Genomic DNA, 24230 nt, shown 5'->3' on the forward strand with positions numbered 1-24230 from the left:
GCTTTTATGGTTTTATAAACAAAAAAACTAAAGTTTATTATTTTTTCTTATAGTTTTTCCTATTTTTCCAATATAAACAATTGCTATTAAAAGGTGAACGTCATGTAGTGTTTGTAGCGAAAAGAAAATAAATTGAAATTTTTGGAATAAATACACAGTTTTTATTTAGAAAAGAATTTTATCTAGTAGGTAATTTTGAATTAATCTTTAATAGAATTTTAGTTTATGTTTTTTGGATTTGTTTTAATTGTAAATGAAAAGAAATTTTAATTAAAATATTGAAAAAATAAGCAAAATTAATTAATGGCTAAAACAGTGAAGGTCCGAAAATTTATAAAAAATATATGGAATAATTCACAGTAAGTGATAGTATTTTAGAAATAAAAAAGTTAATATCTTTATTAAAACATTTATAAATATTTTGGAAAATTTTGGAATGTGAATTCTCAGAAATTTGACGAAAAAAAAAACGCGTCGTTCTTGAAAGTGAGAACTTAACGAAAATATTTTCACGAAAAGAAATATTTTATCATTCAATCGATAAACTGTCATTCGGTTAACCGTTCTAGTTCAGTTCTAGTTCAGTTCTAGTTCAGTTCTAGTTCAGTTCTAGTTCAGTTCTAGTTCAGTTCTAGTTCAGTTCTAGTTCAGTTCTAGTTCAGTTCTAGTTCAGTTCTAGTTCAGTTCTAGTTCAGTTCTAGTTCAGTTCTAGTTCAGTTCTAGTTCAGTTCTAGTTCAGTTCTAGTTCAGTTCTAGTTCAGTTCTAGTTCAGTTCTAGTTCAGTTCTAGTCAGTTCTAGTTCAGTTCTAGTTCAGTTCTAGTTCAGTTCTAGTTCAGTTCTAGTTCAGTTCTAGTTCAGTTCTAGTTCAGTTCTAGTTCAGTTCTAGTTCAGTTCTAGTTCAGTTCTAGTTCAGTTCTAGTTCAGTTCTAGTTCAGTTCTAGTTCAGTTCTAGTTCAGTTCTAGTTCAGTTCTAGTTCAGTTCTAGTTCAGTTCTAGTTCAGTTCTAGTTCAGTTCTAGTTCAGTTCTAGTTCAGTTCTAGTTCAGTTCTCCATCAGTTCTAGTTCAGTTCTAGTTCAGTTCTAGTTCAGTTCTAGTTCAGTTCTAGTTCAGTTCTAGTTCAGTTCTAGTTCAGTTCTAGTTCAGTTCTAGTTCAGTTCTAGTTCAGTTCTAGTTCAGTTCTAGTTCAGTTCTAGTTCAGTTCTAGTTCAGTTCTAGTTCAGTTCTAGTTCAGTTCTAGTTCAGTTCTAGTTCAGTTCTAGTTCAGTTCTAGTTCAGTTCTAGTTCAGTTCTAGTTCAGTTCTAGTTCAGTTCTAGTTCAGTTCTAGTTCAGTTCTAGTTCAGTTCTAGTTCAGTTCTAGTTCAGTTCTAGTTCAGTTCTAGTTCAGTTCTAGTTCAGTTCAGTTAGTTCAGTTCTAGTTCAGTTCTAGTTCAGTTCTAGTTCAGTTCTAGTTCAGTTCTAGTTCAGTTCTAGTTCAGTTCTAGTTCAGTTCTAGTTCAGTTCTAGTTCAGTTCTAGTTCAGTTCTAGTTCAGTTCTAGTTCAGTTCTAGTTCAGTTCTAGTTCAGTTCTAGTTCAGTTCTAGTTCAGTTCTAGTTCAGTTCTAGTTCAGTTCTAGTTCAGTTCTAGTTCAGTTCTAGTTCAGTTCTAGTTCAGTTTTCTAGTTCAGTTCTAGTTCAGTTCTAGTTCAGTTCTAGTTCAGTTCTAGTTCAGTTCTAGTTCAGTTCTAGTTCAGTTCTAGTTCAGTTCTAGTTCAGTTCTAGTTCAGTTCTAGTTCAGTTCTAGTTCAGTTCTAGTTCAGTTCTAGTTCAGTTCTAGTTCAGTTCTAGTTCAGTTCTAGTTCAGTTCTAGTTCAGTTCTAGTTCAGTTCTAGTTCAGTTCTAGTTCAGTTCTAGTTCATTCTAGTTCAGTTCTAGTTCAGTTCTAGTTCAGTTCTAGTTCAGTTCTAGTTCAGTTCTAGTTCAGTTCTAGTTCAGTTCTAGTTCAGTTCTAGTTCAGTTCTAGTTCAGTTCTAGTTCAGTTCTAGTTCAGTTCTAGTTCAGTTCTAGTTCAGTTCTAGTTCAGTTCTAGTTCAGTTCTAGTTCAGTTCTAGTTCAGTTCTAGTTCAGTTCTAGTTCAGTTCTAGTTCAGTTCTAGTTCAGTTCTAGTTCAGTTCTAGTTCAGTTCTAGTTCAGTTCTAGTTCAGTTCTAGTTCAGTTCTAGTTCAGTTCTAGTTCAGTTCTAGTTCAGTTCTAGTTCAGTTCTAGTTCAGTTCTAGTTCAGTTCTAGTTCAGTTCTAGTTCAGTTCTAGTTCAGTTCTAGTTCAGTTCTAGTTCAGTTCTAGTTCAGTTCTAGTTCAGTTCTAGTTCAGTTCTAGTTCAGTTCTAGTTCAGTTCTAGTTCAGTTCTAGTTCAGTTCTAGTTCAGTTTCTAGTTCAGTTCTAGTTCAGTTCTAGTTCAGTTCTAGTTCAGTTCTAGTTCAGTTCTAGTTCAGTTCTAGTTCAGTTTCTAGTTCAGTTCTAGTTCAGTTCTAGTTCAGTTCTAGTTCAGTTCTAGTTCAGTTTCTAGTTCAGTTCTAGTTCAGTTCTAGTTCAGTTCTAGTTCAGTTCTAGTTCAGTTCTAGTTCAGTTCTAGTTCAGTCTAGTTCAGTTCTAGTCTCAGTTCTAGTTCCAGTTCTAGTTCAGTTCTAGTTCAGTTCTAGTTCAGTTCTAGTTCAGTTCTAGTTCAGTTCTAGTTCAGTTCTAGTTCAGTTCTAGTTCAGTTCTAGTTTCAGTTCTAGTTCAGTTCTAGTTCAGTTCAGTTCTAGTTCAGTTCTAGTTCAGTTCTAGTTCAGTTCTAGTTCAGTTCTAGTTCAGTTCTAGTTCAGTTCTAGTTCAGTTCTAGTTCAGTTCTAGTTCAGTTCTAGTTCAGTTCTAGTTCAGTTCTAGTTCAGTTCTAGTTCAGTTCTAGTTCAGTTCTAGTTCAGTTCTAGTTCAGTTCTAGTTCAGTTCTAGTTCAGTTCTAGTTCAGTTCTAGTTCAGTTCTAGTTCAGTTCTAGTTCAGTTCTAGTTCAGTTCTAGTTCAGTTCTAGTTCAGTTCTAGTTCAGTTCTAGTTCAGTTCTAGTTAGTTCTAGTTCAGTTCTAGTTCAGTTCTAGTTCAGTTCTAGTTCAGTTCTAGTTCAGTTCTAGTTCAGTTCTAGTTCAGTTCTAGTTCAGTTCTAGTTCAGTTCTAGTTCAGTTCTAGTTCAGTTCTAGTTCAGTTCTAGTTCAGTTCTAGTTCAGTTCTAGTTCAGTTCTAGTTCAGTTCTAGTTCAGTTCTAGTTCAGTTCTAGTTCAGTTCTAGTTCAGTTCTAGTTCAGTTCTAGTTCAGTTCTAGTTCAGTTCTAGTTCAGTTCTAGTTCAGTTCTAGTTCAGTTCTAGTTCAGTTCTAGTTCAGTTCTAGTTCAGTTCTAGTTCAGTTCTAGTTCAGTTCTAGTTCAGTTCTAGTTCAGTTCTAGTTCAGTTCTAGTTCAGTTCTAGTTCAGTTCTAGTTCAGTTCTAGTTCAGTTCTAGTTCAGTTCTAGTTCAGTTCTAGTTCAGTTCTAGTTCAGTTCTAGTTCAGTTCTAGTTCAGTTCTAGTTCAGTTCTAGTTCAGTTCTAGTTCAGTTCTAGTTCAGTTTTAGTTCAGTCCTAATTCAGTTCAAGTTCTGTTCTAGTTCAGTTCTTGTTCAGTTCTTGTTCAGTTATTGTTCAGTTATTGTTCAGTTATTGTTCAGTTATTGTTCAGTTCTTGTTCAGTTCTTGTTCAGTTCTTTATAAAACAAATGTTAAAAATACATTTAAGTATGACAAATTGTTTTACATTAAATTGTAGTTAATTTACACAAAAACCAAAGAGATTAATAAAAATACATAATATACTTCTGCAAACTTATTAAAAACATGACAAATTTTTAAAAAAAGAAAACAGAAATATTCATTCAACCTTCACCTTCCAAAAAGGAAATAAAAAATAAAAACAACAAAAAAAAAACACATTTATCTTGTCACAGCGGGCTAATGAACTACATAGTATTGTGGAAAATATATATTTAAGAAAAAAAATTTTGTTTTGTGTTTTATTTTTCAAATAAAATTAATTATTTTATAACAACAACTTTGGATTATTTAAACTGTTTTGATTTTTTTTTTTATTTTTCAAAATATCTTACAGCAACAAATAAACAAATCAAATTCAAGACAAAAATCAACACTGTTTTGATTGTTACATTGATCTCGTTTCCAAATACAGAAAAGGAGCCAACAAAAACACAACAGAAACCAACAAAATTAATGAAAAAGAAAATAAAAAAAACTGTTGACGTTGGCTAAAAAGTCTCCCCTTTGGAAAAAACACAAACGCACACACAATCAATTATTGCGGCGAATGGCCCTCGATAACTCGATCATTTTCGCTTACAAAAACAGATGTTAGTCGTACACAGACAAAATAGAAATTCCCACTCGCTTAATATTGAAAATGTAATATAATGATATACAATCAAAATAGTATAGAATTTGGTATTAAAAATCACAATATGTTGTTCCATTTTTACAATTCACACGATTCCCTTTTTGAGTTCGTGTAAAATACACGAACAAGAGTTTTCCATTTAGTCAGCAAGAACAACAAAAGTAATTTTAAATTTCCCCAAAATCATAAAAGAGCCAGAGCAAAATGTTTTCTATTAATTGCACGTTCTTCTCTGTATCTCTCACTCTTTTACTCCTCGAAAATAATAAATATATTCTACATAAAACAATAAAAACAGACCATAATTAATACACTTGATTCTTTATATTAAATTTATATTTATGTATTAGATAAGAATAAGAGATAGTTATGTTTATATCTGTAGAGATTTCCCATAGAGTGCCTAGATATATGTACATATGTATGTATCTCTTGTAGCTAAAATGCACTTTATTCTCTCATTTTATGGTACTCTACAGTAGCCAGAGGATTTCGATAGTTTTTAAATATTGTAAGAAGTTTGTTAGTTTTAGGGAATATAGAAAGAGTCGGAATAATTTAAACATGATTCCTAGTTATAAGGGACGATTTAAAACTATTGATCTGAATACATAAAGATTATGGCAGGCAAAGCTCGCCCGATAGCTCAAACTATCGGGTAGCAATAATTTTTGGTTTTCATGATCAGTAATCACTGCGTATTGGTCAGTCACGAACCTAGGTAACACAACACAATATAACACAAAAATTTAAGGTTCCTTACTCTCATTTAGAATTTGAATCCAACAAGATCAGCTGTAGGTATACGCTCTCATATCGGCGAATTGTTTAGACTTTTAGCATGTAATTTAATCACTATCTGGTTGGTTGGTTAACGTGGTAGTTTACTGCCCGCGAACAATCAAATAGAGTCGAAGGGACTCCGTTTTTGACAGGACCACTCCACTCGTCAGATGTAGTATTGTATAGTACATATTAGATCAAGCCAGTAGCCTGAAATGTCGTTGGAGATATCAAGAGCAGATCCTGTTTAGGCAAGCTCATCTGTCACTATGTAGGGCTTAAGTTTAAGGGGGATCTTTTGGAATCAAAACTTGCAGCTTTATTTAGACCTCTTATTCTCCCTTAGAATTGAAATTGAATGCTATTAATTACAGATCTTAGATCATATGAGAAGTTCTCTCCTTTGGAGTGTCGTTGGGTGGTAAGGTTAGTTGGTTGCTTAGTTAGTAGTTAGTTAGTTAGTTCGTTAGTTAGTAGTTAGTTAGTTAGTTAGTTAGTTAGTTAGTTAGTTAGTTAGTTAGTTAGTTAGTTAGTTAGTTAGTTAGTTAGTTAGTTAGTTAGTTAGTAGTTAGTTAGTTAGTTAGTTAGTTAGTTAGTTAGTAGTTAGTTAGTTAGTTAGTTAGTTAGTTAGTTAGTTAGTAGTTAGTTAGTTAGTTAGTTAGTAGTTAGTTAGTTAGTTAGTTAGTTAGTAGTTAGTTAGTTAGTTAGTTAGTTAGTTAGTTAGTTAGTTAGTTAGTTAGTTAGTTAGTTAGTTAGTTAGTTAGTTAGTTAGTTAGTTAGTTAGTTAGTTAGTTAGTTAGTTAGTTAGTTAGTTAGTAGTTAGTTAGTTAGTTAGTTAGTTAGTTAGTTAGTTAGTTAGTTAGTTAGTTAGTTAGTTAGTTAGTTAGTTAGTTAGTTAGTTAGTAGTTAGTTAGTTAGTTAGTTAGTAGTTAGTTAGTTAGTAGTTAGTTAGTTAGTTAGTTAGTTAGTTAGTTAGTTAGTTAGTTAGTTAGTTAGTTAGTTAGTTAGTTAGTTAGTTAGTAGTTAGTTAGTTAGTTAGTTAGTAGTTAGTTAGTTAGTAGTTAGTAGTTAGTTAGTTAGTTAGTTAGTTAGTTAGTTAGTTAGTTAGTTAGTTAGTTAGTTAGTTAGTTAGTTAGTTAGTTAGTTAGTTAGTTAGTTAGTTAGTTAGTTAGTTAGTTAGTTAGTTAGTTAGTTAGTTAGTTAGTTAGTTAGTTAGTTAGTTAGTTAGTTAGTTAGTAGTTAGTTAGTTAGTTAGTTAGTTAGTTAGTTAGTTAGTAGTTAGTTAGTTAGTTAGTTAGTTAGTTAGTTAGTTAGTTAGTTAGTTAGTTAGTTAGTTAGTTAGTTAGTTAGTTAGTTAGTTAGTTAGTTAGTTAGTAGTTAGTTAGTTAGTTAGTTAGTTAGTTAGTTAGTTAGTTAGTAGTTAGTTAGTTAGTTAGTTAGTTAGTTAGTTAGTTAGTTAGTTAGTTAGTTAGTTAGTTAGTTAGTTAGTTAGTTAGTTAGTTAGTTAGTTAGTTAGTTAGTTAGTTAGTTAGTTAGTTAGTTAGTTAGTAGTTAGTTAGTTAGTTAGTTAGTTAGTTAGTTAGTTAGTTAGTTAGTTAGTTAGTTAGTTAGTTAGTTAGTTAGTTAGTTAGTTAGTTAGTTAGTTAGTTAGTTAGTTAGTTAGTTAGTTAGTAGTTAGTTAGTTAGTTAGTAGTTAGTTAGTTAGTTAGTTAGTTAGTTAGTTAGTAGTTAGTTAGTTAGTTAGTTAGTTAGTCTCTTCCTTGTAAGATGGTCCAAAATTGTGTCGTTTGATGCCTTGCACAAGATGACTTTCTGAATTGGGTCTTGAGTTTGTACCTGTTCAAGATCCAGCAGTTCAAAGTTAAGGATCATTGACAACTGCTTCGATTTCCCGATTATGGTTCAGAAATCGACTACAACATTCTCGCTTGTCCAAAAGGTCCGGAAAAGCACCCGAAAAAATCAAGTCCTCCCAAAAGATATTCTAAATTCGAATCCCTTAACTTTACCCATTCAAGACCTAACTGTTCAACTCAATATTAATAACTGTAAACAATGTAAGTGCTCTTAAGTGTTTGATATAAAAATTGTTCACAAATTACAAATAAGTACATTTTTTATGTAGTGTACTTAATATTCGACCACTCTCGCTCTCAAAACATTCACCTCCCTTGGTTTTTAATTATAAGAACATTTTATCTGTTTCATTTAGAATAGAAATACAAATATCAATGCTGCTGCGTGTTTGCCACTCTATCTAGCCGTAGGATTGAGATTATTTTGTATTTTTAATGTGTTTTTTTCTTATTTTTTCAATATTTTCCTAAAAGTCATTTAAATTTTAAATAAACATACGGTCAAACAGTTGAGATTTTTAAGGCGAGAAAGTCGAAAGAAAACCAGTGCGTTCAAAAAGAAAAACTATACAAAACCGAGAAAAAAAAAGAAAAAACACAAAATTTCTACTGAAAAGAAAATTTTTGAGAGAGTAAAATCGTGCTGACGCCGAAAAAAAATCCCAAAGATTATTGGCCAAAATAGAAAATTCCAAGCAAAAAAGTTTAGTCGGTCAAACGCGGGCGGTATACATACGTTAAACGGTTGGAAAATACGTTTTGAAGCCAAAGAAATAAAAAAAAGAAAATTATTCAAAAAATTATTGAATAATTTATTAAATACGAAGATTATAAGGAAAAATTTTTTGGGTTTTATTTTGTAATCTATTATAAACAAGTATTAAAAATGGCGGATGTTGAAATTATTCAAAACGTAACGGAAGTTAAGAAATCAAAGAAAGTTAAGAAAACTTCTAAACGTCGTGAATCGGAAGTTCAAATAACCGAAGTTGAACAAACCAATGAAGAGAGGGGGTACGTGTCGTTTAAAGTGTTAATTTGTTAAAATTCATTTAAAGTATTATATTTTTTTGGAAAGTGGGAATCATTTGGTTGTAAATTTTGAAATGGCAGAATGGGAATTGTTTTTTTAGAGGATCTGCTTGGGAATTTGGACTCAATTAGGATTCAAATGGATTGTTCTTGAATTTTTTTAAAATTTTGAGGTTGAATACTGAAGTGTTTTGACAGTTTTTTATAAAAAATATAATTTTGAAATAAAAGTTTTGCTATTAAGGACTTTCTATTAGCAGATTCCTTTTAAATTAATCGATCAAGCTTTCTTTTAATCAACCGGTTGTCCTTAGATCAAAGTGATAGAGTATTTCCTGAAATTTTTTTGTAACTTTTTTTTTCAAAAAAGGAAATTTTGAATTAAAAGTTTTTCAGTTAGAAACTGAAATACTTTTTATAATTCGATTGATCTTTTAATCGATCAATTGTCCTTGGGACAAAGTTCTTGAACTGTCAAATTTAGATTTATTGAAATATTATGGACTTTTCCATAGTTCTCTCGTCTGGAACGTAAAAAAATTTATCAATTTTATCAAATATTTAATAAAAATTGAAATTTTTATTAAATATTTTCGTATTTTTTGAAAATTTGAATTCAAAATTTTATTTCAAATTTGTTTCAATTCTTAAAGAAATGATTCAGTTAAGATTTAACATTTGTTTTAAATGAAATTTTTTGATAAAAATCCATTGAACTTTTCCTTTTTGAGGACTTACATGACATCATAAGTCATATATCCGGAGAGTGCTTCCTGTTAACAAGACAAAACAGCTCCAATGTCAGCGAAACTGAATAATTTTAATCTAATGGCTTTTTAAATAACGAAATTATTGTCGGAATATTAAAGAATTTTTAAATTATAAATAATTTTTCAAAAGTTTTTCAATTTTTTAAAAAGTTTTCAAACAAAAATTTAAAAATTTTTAAATTTTAAAATCATTTAATTTCATTTAATCATTATCATCATAAAAAAATTAAAAAAAAAAAAAATATTTCAAAATCCCACATTTTACACAATATTCAGCTCAATACAAATCTGAAGACCTTAAAGGATAAATTTGAGCGGACGATTCAAATTGATTGGATTCAATTTGAATTGAATGCTAAAATTTAACTCCCTGACTTCTTAAAACCTTTTCGAGATATTCAAAACATTTATGAGCTAAGAGAAGTGTTTAAGGATTCAGATTCAAACGAATCAATCAAAAAATCTCAACTCTTTAAAACCAAAAATATAAATCAATTCAATTTAAAATATTAAACATTTATACCAATAAAAAACTTAAAATGAATTTTACAAACGACACGTTACCCCTTTCAAAACTAAACAAAAGGTATTGAAAATATTTAAACAATAAAATTATTTAAAAAAAAAACATAAAAAATTACACTAATTTTTAAACAAAAATAAAACACACAACACTTTAAAACACAAAGAAAACAAAATGAAAATCACTAAAACAAACACCAAACACAAAAGTGAAAATTTAAAGAAAATATATTAAAAAAATATAAAAAATAAAAAGAAAATTTGTAAATAATATTAAAAATTTTCTAAAAGTGCTTAATTTTTAAAATAAAATGTTTAAAATCCTCCACACCTCTCACCTTAAACACACAAAATTAAAGGATTACACTTTAACTACTCACAATCTAGCAAAATTACAACTCTGTTTATTTCAACAAATACTCACCACTCTGTACTCTATACTCTACTACTACTCTTCACCACAAAACAAACCAAACTCTACTCTGCTATAAAATGTTTAACACTTACAAAAATATATTTAAACTAAAAAATTAAAAAAAAAAAATATGTGAAATCATAAACCCAATAACTGGATTACAATATTCCCCAATCTCTTCTTCTATCTATCTTTTTTGCAGTTAATTTTCAGTGGTGAATATACTAAGGCCATGGATAAGGATTGGCATTCGGGCCACTTCTGTTGCTGGCAATGTGATGAAAGCCTTACCGGCCAACGTTATGTAATACGTGATGATCATCCCTACTGCATCAAGTGTTACGAGAATGTATTCGCCAACACTTGTGAAGAGTGCAACAAGATCATCGGTATCGATTCCAAGGTGAGTAAAAATTCAGCACACAAAATAATAATTCAAATACTCTCTGGTTTTTAAAATGCATCCAAATCTGTATAATTTCATAATTACATCATTTTTATGGGGGTATTTTTGGCTTTTTCTTAAATTAAATTCTCTTTAGTAAACGAATGACGAAATGTGAATTCCATTGCAGGCAAATCGCCACCATGTCAGTCAGTCCCATATAATTTTAGTTTCGCTTAGAGCGAGAACAGAAATTCTGTCTGCAATTTTGTAAATGAAAATTAATGAACTGCGGCCAAACAACTACCAAGACATATATATTTTGAACTTTTTTTCATTAATTGCCTTTTTTCTTAAATGTTTTTAGAAAATTTAATAAAATTTAGAAATTGTAGAGAAATATGCATCTTGTATATATGTTACATTCCTAAAAGATTCTACAAAAATTTACTCTGAGTCATTCTTAATTTCGATATCGTTTCTTAATTCCTTTCGTAGTTCCTGAAAATCCTCAAAAACAAGTAAACTTTAATCTTAATAACATAACATGAACATAACATGCCAATAAATGACTGATCATTACAGTATTTGGATCCGTAATGTAAGTCCTTCTGAAACTTAATTTCAATATACGGATCGATGGATATCGCAAAATTATTACAATTTAAAATATAACTTAATAGGACCGCATATACTTTGGTGAAAGATATAAAAATAATATTATGATTTGAATTCTTGATTTTAATGAAAACCCTGGTCCAAAACGAATCCCAATATATGAAAAAACAGTATACATTTAACGTTGCGATGTCCTACATGAGGAGCACGTAATTCACACATGCATTTTTATCATGAAGTACATGATCCACCTCATGGTCCTATATAATGCGGGCTATAGACCAAGTTATTTTCAAAACCAATCATTATGACCCATTCTTGCATTACAAACGACTACTAAACGGATCATGTACTCCAAAAAGGTTTTCAGGGCAGTAGTTTTGGGACCACTTTAATGGATCATATTCGGCAATCCTTTTTGCAAGGTATATGTAAGTCTTCTTCAAGACATAATGCATATGCAAATGAAAGGTCTTTTGAATATATTTCTTTTGATATACATATTGCCTATGTATACCTAGACATATCGAATCATGTGTTTTCTAGGAATTTTGTTCGTGTCTCAGTTATTAATAACCATATTTGGCTGATTTTTAATACCAAACTTTTCGAAAGAATGTCTGATATAATTGTTAAAGATTTTTATACCGAAGATATCAGGGTCCTCAGAAAATTGATTTTAACATGCATGCAGACAGACGGACATTGCTAAAATGATATACTGACAATATATTGATTTCCTGTAAGAAAAGTTATATGGGGCTTTGGAACAATTATGGACCAAACCTAATGAAAAGTTTTATAAAAGGATTTTGAAAAGAATTTCATCGCTACACTGGCGTTTAGAAACGAGTTATAAGCATTTAAGTAATTTTCTGAAGGGGACGTTATATTAGGCTGGGATCAGTTATGAACCAGATCACATTTGCTTTCTATAAAACTTGTTTATATTGAATTTACCCCCTGTACTGACATTTTTAATCCAATTTAAGTTATTTCCCGGCGGCAGCTTATATAGGTCCGAGAATTCCACCATATTTCAGAAAATAGATTTTAACATGCCTACTGACAGACGAACATCGCTAAAGTGAACTAGTAACAATAAACTGATTTTCTGTAAGAGAGATTATATGGGCGTTTTGGGACAATTATAGACCAAATCTTATGAAAAGTTATATAAAAATGCATTCCGACAGACGGACATCGCTAAAATGAACTTATGACAATAAACTGATTTTCTGTAAGAGAGGTTATATGGGGGTTTTTGGGACAATTATGGACCAATCCTTATAAAAAGTTATATAAAGGGTTTTTATAAAACTCATTTAGAAAGAATTTCATCGTTTCACTGGCGTTTAAAAGCGAGTTATGAGTACTTTAAGTAATTTTCTGAAAGGGACCTTATATGGGGCTGGGGTCAGTTATGAACCGGTCCACAAAAAATTTTGTAAAACGATTTAGTTTCTGTATTGAATTTTCTTCCTATTATTGTATTTTTAAGCCAATTATGAGCATTTATTTAATTTTCAGAAAGGTCCTTATGGACCACCATACTGTGCACAATAATTTCATGGTATATATTTATAACTAATTTGTGCATAATTTCATCATGATACTTTATAACAAATATATTTATGGAGTTTTAAGCAGGGCCTAGGACAAATTGTAAACCGATATTGTCAATTTTCAATAGCAAACAATATTATAGGAAATATTTGTGGAAAATTTCAGACCATAGCATTTTTATATCGTATACAATTTTTTATCTTGAATTATAGTTTTGAATGAGGGTCACATTTATATTACTTAAATGGACCAAAAGAACTATTCATATAAAATATTAGTCCTAGACACAAAAGTATACATAGTATGCATAGTCTGCAGCCTTGTAAGATTCTATATGTCAATCATATTTTACCCTGTATATTTTCATGATTCGTTAAAAAATATGATAAGATAAAACGACGCAAATTACTTCAAGTCCACATGGATGTTTCTTCTCCGATATTCAGTTTTTAAATATTGATATTTTTTTATATAGACTATAGTTTGATGCTAAAGTTTATAACACACATAAATACATATTGGTTCAAAAGTAACCAATCGGCTCATAATAATTTTCTGAATCGATTTAGCAAAAACCGTCCGTCCATGTAAACCTTGAAATCAAAACTTTTGTTTTCAAGATAATTTAATGAAATATGCTACATGCGCTTTTTTGTTCGACAATCGGCCTTCAGTCCTCTTCAAAAAAAAAAACTTTTCACCACAAATTATTTCAAGCCCCCATGGAAGTCCCTTCCCGATCATCGCTTTTTTAATTTATGTATATATAACAATCGGTTCATATTTTACCCCAGCCTTCAGTCCTCATTAAAAAAAACTTTTTACCACAAATTATTTCAAGCTCCCATGGAAAAAGTCCCTTCCCGATCAGCGCTTTTTTTAATTTATGTATTCTAAATGTCATTGGTTCCAAATTTGTCATATTCGCTCTTTGAGCCAAAGACTAAGCTTATTAAAATATATAGTTGAAATCGGTCCTTTATTTAAACCCCATACAACCGTTCTCCCAGAATAGAGCTTAGCAGCTCAAAATTCTATTAACATCGTACATAGTATCGGCACAACTTATTTTATATAAACCTAAGTGATACTGCCCATCGGGGCTCATTTGATCCTAGCCCCATTCAAGGTCCCCCTCCGAAAATTGCGTGCACGTGGTTAATTCACTTTGAAACTGTAGTATTACGATGAAATTTTAAATGAACAAAAATCACTTCACCAAATTTTGTAAGGATCGGTCCATATTTGACCCTGGCTCCCATATATAAATATATATTTAGTTTAACATTTACAAAAATCACAAATTTTTAAATTAAATGTTTCAGATATAACAAAATTTCCTAAAAACGCATATTTTTTACCGGATCTATATATAGTTCTGTTCCTAAACACAATTTATGTAATATATAAGATCTATCAAATATCTTTCTGTTATACACATACCTATATATGTATATAGAACGTAATATCCGAAATGAATAAAAAATGCTTGAGAAATCATGGGGTTCCCTTAGAATTTGCCTCATAATGTCATTATTCATGGAACAAATTTTCTGATTTTAAGCTATCAGCTTCTCGAACTTATTTCTAATAAAACTATTCAAGATTTCTATACTGAAGATATCTGGACCTTTTAGAAAATTTAGTACAGCAAATATACAGACAGACGGAAATCTTTTAATTGACTCCAGCAACTATTATGATTCAGAATATATACTATAAAGGGTCACTTTCACGAATGTGAGGGAATCTAAAACAATTTGCATTTTTGTAAAAATTTTCAAAACTTTATTAATTTATTCACATTATATACTTTTATTTTTATTGATAGGATCTTTCATACAAAGACAAACATTGGCATGAGGCCTGTTTCTTGTGTTTCAAGTGTCATCTGTCATTGGTGGACAAACAATTCGGCGCTAAGGCCGATAAAATCTATTGCGGCAATTGTTACGATGCTCAATTTGCATCACGTTGCGATGGTTGTGGTGAAGTTTTTCGTGCTGGTAAGTTGTTTGACTTTTTAACGCACACACATTTTTTTTAATATTTAGCCTAAATGATTGTAAAACACTGAAATGTAATCCAAACCCTGACAAATTTAAACAATTAAGTGAAATCTTTTTTATATATATATTTAATTCAAATTTGCTACTGGTATTAAGCAAAAAAAAAGTAGAGGTAGAGGTACTTAAAATATCACATTCACAAAATTTTAAAATATTTTTTTTAAAAGTTCATTGTAACTGTAATGACTCAAATCAAATAGTCGTTAAGCTAAGTTAGAGGTGAAGTGAGCTGCAAGTGATTTATTTATTTATTTTTTATTATTATTATTTTTTTAATTTTGTTCAAAACCTCCCACACCGGATGACTTGTAAACCCTGAACTTAATAATACTTGACTTAAAAATTATAAATTATTAGCAAAAAACGAAACAGGTAGTTTTTAAACTAATTATCTTTTATTGGTTAATTTTTGACTTAGGGGTTTTTTTATTGTTTTTATTTTCGTATTTGAATTAATGTTTAAATAATAAAATCATTATTTTGAACTTAAGTTTCAAACCCTTTTTAATTGAAAAGTAACGATTTGTTAAAAGCTAATTACAAATATATGTCATTAATTTTTATCTTAATTGTTTTTAATTTAATTTCAACAATGTATTTTATTATATAATTTATTATGTTATAAATATCAATTAAATGTAATTTACAGTTTTGTGAATATTTCGCAAAAATTATGATTTATAAAGGAATAGTCCTTAGCTTACGATTTTAAACCTTCAAAATTCATTACAATGCAACCAGTGGATCTAGTTGACGAAATTTACTATCTTATTTTCATTCGTTTTCATTGGACCTCTCTCTCTCTCTGTCTCTCTAAGCTTGATACCTCATTTACTTTGCCCACCTATAAACTGTCAAAATAACTATTTAACCCATAATGCTTTTAGAACCTTATTAGGAAAATTTTTCACAAACATTGTAATTTTTCATGACCAATTTTTGCAACAAGTGTTTTTTTATAAATAATTTTATTTTCAATTTTAAAAATAAAATTTTTACAGAAAAAAAAAGAAAACCTACACTTGACATTTACAATTTGCCTTCAATATTTGTTTATAACTTATAATTTGTTATTAATGTCTTTTAATAAATATTTGCATACTAGTTAATATTAAAACGAATTTAAGGTGGGCTGGAAAATTTAAATATGAAAATTTGATTATTTTTTGTAATTAAAGTTGTTTCCCTTACATTTTAATTTAATTTATAAACAATTTAAAAAAAAACTGGTTTTAAAATTTTAACCCTTTTACGCACTTAGACGAATAATTCAATGTAATTTAAAGACGCCCAGACAAGGTGAGCAACTTTTGGCGCCTGAAGCAAATAAGGGGACCAGTTGGCGAGCGAGGAGCGAGCGAGCGAGAGAGCGAGCCGCGAGCGAGCGAGCGAGCGAGCGAGCGAGCGAGCGAGCGAGCGAGCGAGCGAGCGAGGCGAGCGAGCGAGCGGAGCGAGCGAGCGAGCGAGAGAGCGAGCGAGCGAGCGAGCGAGCGAGCGAGCGAGCGATCGAGCGAGCAGCGAGCGAGCGAGCGAGCGAGCGAGCGAGCGAGCGAGCGAGCGAGCGAGCGAGCGAGCGAGCGAGCGAGCGAGCGAGCGAGCGAGCGAGCGAGCGAGCGAGAGCGAGCGAGCGAGCGAGCGAGCGAGCGAGCGAGCGAGCGAGCGGGCGGCAGCGAGCGAGCGAGCGAGCGAGCGAGCGAGCGAGCGAGCGAGCGAGCGAGCGAGCGAGCGAGCGAGCGAGCGAGCGAGCGAGCGAGCGAGCGAGCGAGCGAGCGAGCGAGCGAGCGAGAGAGCGAGCGAGCGAGCGAGCGAGCGAGCGAGCGAGCGAGCGAGCGAGCGAGCGAGTATCTATCTATCTATCTATCTATCTATCTATCTATCTATCTATTTCTATCTATCTATCTTCTATATATCTATCTATCTATCTATCTATCTATCTATCTATCTACTATCTATCTATCTATCTATCTATCTATCTATCTATCTATCTATCTATCTATCTATCTATCTATCTATCTATCTATCTATCTATCTATCTATCTATCTATCTATCTATCTATCTATCTATCTAATCTCTCTATCTATCTATCTATCTATCTATCCTATCTATCTAGTGCTATCCTATCTATTTATGTTATCTATCTATCTATCTATCTATCTATCGATCTGTCTATCTATCTATCTATCTATCTTCTATTCTATCTATCCTAATCTATCTATCGTATCTTCTATCTATCTTCTATCTATCTATCTTACTATCTATCTATCTATCTATCTATCTATCTATCTATCTATCTATCTATCTAGTTCTATCTATCTATCTATCTAGCTAATCTATCTAATCTATCTATCTATCTTCTATCTATCATCGATCTCTCTTATATCTATCTTCTATCTATCTATCGAGCTATCTATATCAATCTATCTATCTTCTATCTATCTATCTATCTAAATCTAGCTATCTATCTAGCCTAAATCTATCTAGCTAATCTATTATCTATCTATCTATCATAATTATCTATCTATCTAGCTATTATCGATCTTATCTATCTATCTATCTATCTATCTATCTATCTATCTATCCTAATCTATCTATCTATCTATCTATCTATCTATCTATCTATCTATCTATATATCTACTCTAATCAATATAAAAACTAAACATAAGGGGTCTTGATTGAAATTCAAAATCGAAAAACATATTAATTCTTTCAATTTATGCATGGACATTTCTGGTTTGCTTTATTACGTTTTTTCCTGTAATTTACACTAAAATAATTAAAAACCACAAAATACTTAAAGTATACCGAATAAATAAATATTATTCGGAATGGGTTGGTTGAATGACATTGTTATGTGAGATATTGAAAATGTTTAATCGAACGGCGAGTATGTAACTTTTACTCATTTAACATAATGTTGTTGTCATTCAACTTACAAGTACTCTTGTGTACCCAACACTACTGATAGGGGCTGAGAAAATATAATATATAGTACATAATGGAATGAAATTTCTTATGGAAAGTAAATTTTGAGGAATGAATTTTCTCAGACTCAGACTCTCTTCATTCTCTGAATACTTAAAGTACTTCTACCACAATGGCCCCTCAGAACTACCGGGAAATGCTTGTAAACTTATAATGAATTAAAAAAACCCAACAAAAACAACATCATTTATTTACAAAGTGAGTGAAATTGTATGGGATTATGTGGGTTTGAATACAAAACCAAATTGAACTGAACTTGAATGATGGTTTATTTTTTTCTCTGTAATGCACTTATAATTATTGTTATTGTTTATTAAATAAAATTGTAATTAATAAATAAAATAAAATATGTCTGTGGTTTACATGTAAAAAAAAACTTAAATACATTTTCCCAAGAAAGGTTAAGTTTTGTAGGTAAAATAAACAGAAGGCATTTATTAAGTTTCATTATTGTATGTAAACAATTTCATTGTTTACATACAATTGATTTGTAATTGTTTGGGAGTATTTTATTTATTTATTTGTTGGCACTGCTTGGATGACATTTGAAGATCACAATAAGATGTTTAAAATGGTATGGGACTTGTAATTGTACGAGGTTGCTTTACATTTTCTTAACATTTAATAGAAAATATTGAATTTCTTTTGAAATTACTGATAGTAAAAAGAAACCACTGCATATTGCAGCCTAAAAGTATACTATATATTTGTTCAATGATTAAGGCCCAAGGTCGGCGCTGATAAAATTTTACGGCGGCAACTAATTCTCATTTTAATAGAAGAAAATATTCTTTAAATTTTCTATTGTAGACAAAATTTGTGATAAATTCTCTATTCAAGAGATAATTTTCCTAAAATTTTCTATTTCTAAAAAAAAATTTAATAAGTTTTCTTCTCAATAGAAAATTTTCTTTTCAATAGAAATTTTTTGATAAATTTTGATAAATATTTTTGATAAATTTTCTTTTCAATAGAAAATTTTTGATAAATTTTCTTTTCAGTAGATTTTTTTTTGATAAATTCTCTTTTCAGTAGAAAATTATCGAAAAAATATATTTTGAATAGAAATTTTTCGAAAAGTTATATTTTGAATAGAAAATGTTCAATAAAATTTCTTTTCAATAGACAAATTTTTGATAAATTTTCTTTTCAATAGAAAATCTTTGATAAATTATCTTTTAAATAGAAAATTTTTGATAAATCTTCTTTTCAATAGAAACATTTTCGACAATTTACTTTCAATAGAAAATTTTTGATAATTTTTTTTTAATAGATAAATTGATAAATTTTCTTTTCAACAGAAAACTTTCAATAAATAATCTTTTCTATAGAAAATTTTCTTTTTAATAGAAAATTTTCAATAATTTTTTTTTTCAATAGAAAATTCTCGACAAATTTCCAATTCATGAGAAAATTTTGTTAAATTTGAGAAACCCTGCCCTAATGTGAAGCGTATTCCAGAAATAGTAATATGTATAGATCGAAAAAAGTAGTAATCGGAAGGGGCAAAGTCTGAACTATAAGACGGATGAGTCATAACTTCCACAATCTCTTCCTTCTAAATAGTTTTTAGTATGTATTGCAACAAAATCGACTTTTAAGGTCTCTCGGTTTAAAGTCGTCTTTTTACCCCTTTGGATAAATCCTGTAGCTCACAAACGTTTTAAAATTGTTGCAAACTCTTGTTAAGCTTGAAAGCAATCTTCATGTAGTAATGTCTACTATTCTTGGTCTTAAAATTTTTTAAATAAATTCTATATTTTATTGAAATTTCAATAAATTACATTCTTTTAAATTTTCAACTCATTTTAACAGTAGCTAAACATCGCACCAAACACAATTTTAACACTTCAAACCCGAAAATTTGCTGCACTATTTAATTTTTTTTGCTAAAACCTTTCAATGAAACTTTTCATAACGGCAACGCCAACATTTTATAAAATAACATGCGTTTATTGCTTATTAAATGAATAAATTATAAAAAAAATTACCAGTTTTAAAACTTAATATTTAAAAATATTTCCTTCATCTAAATAAAAAAACACACACGCGCGCTGCGCACGCTCAGCATGTAACAGACAACATTTTCTACATATTTTTTTTAGCATAAAAAAAGTTATGGTTGCTTGGTGGTACTACCTGTTGCAACAAGTTTAAAAATATATATTGACTAGATTTTTTTCAACAAAAAATTTACATACATACCATGTATCCATTGGATACTGTATGTTATATAGACAGTTTGTGTTGAAAATGACAACAGATAAATTAATACTTGTAGATTGGTTCGCTAAAGTGTCTAGGGATGAGTCTTAACATGAATTTTACCGTGATTTAACAAACAAAAAAATTTTGTTACAAAAAGAAAAAGATAATTATGTTGAATTAATTTGTTAAGCAACATTTACACTAGCAGTGAAAATTGTTGGAAACTTTTAAATGGCAAATAATCTAAAAATAGCGATTATCCAGCAATAAACTGTAACAGACGCCGCAGAAATATAAACGTAACGCCGTCATTGTTATATTTGGCCGCCTTTGTTTTCTGTGGGTATTTGTTTACATTCTTGTTTTTAAAATGTTTAGCTGAGAATAGTTTTATTGGAAACATTTTAAAAACCTAGATTTAACATTTTCCTTTAAATTTTAAAGGATTTAAATCCCTTTTTATTAAGAAATTTGGATCCTTTTTTTAATTATGTTTATAGACTATCTTATATTTTACTTTATTATATTTTACTATTAGTGTAAACACATTTTCTATATAATTGCGCCTTAGGTTATTAATGAACTTGTTATAGTTGCTGTGACTGTTGTTGGGTTTATTTGTTGCATCAATGTTGTAAGTCTTGACTATTTTTTAGAAGTTTTTTTTTTTAGATTTTTGCGTTGGTTGCAGACAATTATCAATTAGAGAACAACATTTTTTTAGATATTTAAGGAAATAAACAATGCAAAATATGGCAAAATTAATTGACATTTCATTAACTGCAATTAAGTTAAAGAATGAATAGAATTAGAAGGACAAACTTCTAACATAATTATAATAATCTGATGGACATATAATTTTTATTGTTTTTTATAAATTCATTATTGAATTTAAAACTTTTAACAAGTTTTCTATTCAACAACATGGAAATACTTTCTATTTTCAAAAGAAAATTCCTAAATTTTCATTTATTGCCCGTAAAACGAGTCAGAAGTGTCAGTTGCAATTTGCATCTTCAGCAAATTCATTCATTATTATGATGAGTTTGTGTTTTCAAGCAAATGTAAACACGACTTAAATTACTCGCTCACCACAAAGAAAATAAAAACTAAAGCAATTTTTTATTCATTTCATATTTTGTCATAAGCTAAACAAAAAACGAAGGGTAGTTGTTTATAAACGTATAGAAATTAATAATCGAATCGAATATCTAAAAACCACAGAATTGTAATTGAAACCATTTGTATTTGTGTTTGGGCAGCAAGTACACTGACAACAAAATGTAAACAAATATCAAAGACATTTTGCTCTCACTCAATAAACATGCACTCGAAAATAATAACGTGAGAAAACAAAGATGCCAGACTTATAAGGTTTAGTGTTGTTTAAAGTTTAACCTGTAGTGAATGAGAATCATTAAGAAGGAACTTTTTGGTACTGTTTTATTCTATAGTCTAGTTTATAGTCTAGTCTATAGTCTAGTCTATAGTCTAGTCTATAGTCTAGTCTATAGTCTAGTCTATAGTCTAGTCTATAGTCTAGTCTATAGTCTAGTCTATAGTCTAGTCTATAGTCTAGTCTATAGTCTAGTCTATAGTCTAGTCTATAGTCTAGTCTATAGTCTAGTCTATAGTCTAGTCTATAGTCTAGTCTATAGTCTAGTCTATAGTCTAGTCTATAGTCTAGTCTATAGTCTAGTCTATAGTCTAGTCTATAGTCTAGTCTATAGTCTAGTCTATAGTCTAGTCTTTAGTCTAGTCATAGTCTAGTCTATAGTCTAGTCTATAGTCTAGTCTATAGTCTAGTCTATAGTCTAGTCTATAGTCTAGTCTATAGTCTAGTCTATAGTCTAGTCTATAGTCTAGTCTATAGTCTAGTCTATAGTCTAGTCTATAGTCTAGTCTATAGTCTAGTCTATAGTCTAGTCTATAGTCTAGTCTATAGTCTAGTCTATAGTCTAGTCTATAGTCTAGTCTATAGTCTAGTCTATAGTCTAGTCTATAGTCTAGTCTATAGTCTAGTCTATAGTCTAGTCTATAGTCTAGTCTATAGTCTAGTCTATAGTCTAGTCTATAGTCTAGTCTATAGTCTAGTCTATAGTCTAGTCTATAGTCTAGTCTATAGTCTAGTCTAAAGTCTAGTCTATAGTCTAGTCTATAGTCTAGTCTATAGTCTAGTTTAAAGTCTAGTCTATGTTCTAGTCTATAGTCTAGTCTAGTCTATAGTTTAGTCTATAGTCTAGTCTTTAGTCTTGTCCACAGACTAGTCTATAGTTTATTCTATAGTCTAGTCTGGTCTCTAGACTATAGAGTAGAATACAGACTAGAATATAGACTAAACGCTAAAACGGATTTTTTTCTGGAAAAAAAACAAACTGGCAACACTACCACTAACACTTAATAACAACAGAATACGAACAAAAAAAAAACACAACAACAACCTAAACAACAACTATACAAATCGAGCAAACAGTAAACAATAAATAAACAAAACAAACTAAAGCAAAATCAAACAGCCACTATTAACCAGCATTGTTTTGTTAATTTTTGTTTTTTGGTTAAAAGTACCATGCGACTTAAATGAATTCAGTAATAAAACGGCATTCAATGAGCGTGGAGTGATTTTACGGAAATCTAAAGCTTTAACAGCAAAATCCACAGAATAATTTTAACGAAAAGTGAAATATAATTAATATTTTAGAAAAAAATATTGAATACTAAAAACGCGCGTGTGTGTTTAAGATTTTTTGGGGTATTTGGAAAAAAAAAAAAAAAAAACAAATTAAAAATGTAAAATTTATGGTTTTTAGTTTAATTTGCATTCATATATGTACTTAATATTGAATTGAACAAGAAAACAAACAAAACATTATTTAAATGTTGAAATTATGTGTGAAACGATTAGTTATTATAAACAAATTTTTAATGAAAAAAAAAATTGTGCATTTTTAATGTATTTTACCTCTGGACTCTTAGCTGAATAAATATTTTTGTTTACTTTTTATATTTAAGAATTAATTAATTCTAAAGTGGATGGTTTTTAATGGTTTTAATTTATAAGATTTTTAAATTGCGTACTTAGAAATTTTTTTAATTTTAAAAATGGCGTATACTTAATATTTAGTCCTTTAATATGAAGTATACGTTAAGTAGGACATAATTTGAGTTAAAAATCGCTTCCTTTTCAATTTTTCAAAAAGCTTAACACTTCACTTGTCTCACCCTGCAAAACCCAATAAATTCTCAATATTAAGGTTCAATATCATATCAATAAATGAAACATATGTCTAATTGACATCCAAAACAACAATAACAAAAACATCTTAATTATCTTTCAATATCACTACACTAACATTACAACACCATTAAATTGTTGTTATTTTTTATCTATTTAAACCAACTTTAATCAATGAAGTAAAAAAATAAAAAAACTCTGTTTTCATTCAGTGTCACATAGAGTAAAACAAAAAACAAAACATTGTAGGTGTTTTTTTTTCGTTTAATTTTTCTATGGAAAAAAATCTATACAATTTAAGGTCAAATGTTTGAAATTCAATAAATTATTTCACCGTTTTTTTCTTTTTATTTTTGTTGCAAGTTTTTTTTTCAAATTTCAAATCAATCTAAATTGAGTTTTTCAATTGGCATTCAATAAACATTTTCGTATCATTTCAATCTTCTTAAATATATTACTGTTTTTTTGTGAATTTTGTATATATTGTGATATGTTTATAATTTATTAAAATAGAAAACGCCAGCAAATAAATTTATTTTAAATAAATTTAAACAAATAAAGCTATAAGCATTAAATCAATTTATTAAAAATAGCCATTTGTCAATTAAGGAGAGAAAAGAAATTTTTAAAATGTTGTAGTTTTCTACCGAATTCTAAGAGCTTTTAAATGAATAATACTTTTCCAAGCGAGCTTTTACCATACTGAACAAATTGTTAAGTTCTTTTAAGTGTTCTATAGAATTTCATTAACGAAATAAGGAAATAATTGCGAAGAACAGTTAAGTCATTAGCTGTCATAATTTTGTCAAAAAATGAAAAAGTACCATTTTAAAAAGGATACGATTAGTCCCTTGTTATTATAAATCCTTGAAAAAGTACCAATTGAAGAACCCAAAAGTGTATAAAATTTCAAAAACAAAAGTACCGACCATTATTTTAGGTTCTAATTCTCACAAGAAGCATCATGTTTTGTTAGTTAGTTAGTAAGTTAGTTAGTTAGTTAGTTAGTTAGTTTAGTTAGTTAGTTCGTTAGGTTAGTTAGTAGTTAGTTAGTTAGTTACGTTAGTTAGTTAGTTAGTTAGTTTAGTTAGTTTCGTTGTTTTAGTTTAGTTATTTAGTTAGTAAGTTAGTTAGTTCTTTATGTTCGTTAATTATTCGTTAGTTAGTTTGAGTTAGTTAGTTAGTTAGTTAGTTAGTTTTCGTTAGTTAGTTAGTTAGTTAGTTCGTTAGTTAGTTCGTTCGTTAGTTCTTTTGTTCTTCTTTAGTTTCGTTCGTTTCGTTAGTTCTTAGTTCTTTAGTTACGTTCGTGTCGTTTAGTTATTAGTTGTTAGATTTTTCGT

General features: G+C 29.6%; 1 protein-coding gene across 6 annotated transcripts in view; it reads left to right on the plus strand.

The window, feature by feature from the left end:
* Positions 1–24230, plus strand: part of LOC119609460 (four and a half LIM domains protein 2) — a 120676-nt gene that overhangs the window by 74588 nt on the left and 21858 nt on the right. For 3 of the 6 annotated variants that reach the window (XM_037964258.1, XM_037964259.1, XM_037964257.1), the window contains 2 exons: positions 10028–10228; positions 14226–14400. In XM_037964258.1, the coding sequence (XP_037820186.1) occupies positions 10028–10228; positions 14226–14400 (376 nt within the window). Of the gene's footprint in view, positions 1–7678; positions 8101–10027; positions 10229–14225; positions 14401–22245; positions 22446–24230 lie in introns of those variants that run through there. The other 3 variants (XM_037964260.1, XM_037964262.1, XM_037964261.1) reach the window with 3 other exon arrangements.

This window comes from Lucilia sericata, unplaced genomic scaffold, assembly GCF_015586225.1.
Source record: "Lucilia sericata isolate MDLA Ls3-8-SP2 unplaced genomic scaffold, ASM1558622v1 Contig000984F_arrow, whole genome shotgun sequence".
In the NCBI taxonomy this organism is placed as follows: domain Eukaryota; kingdom Metazoa; phylum Arthropoda; class Insecta; order Diptera; family Calliphoridae; genus Lucilia; species Lucilia sericata.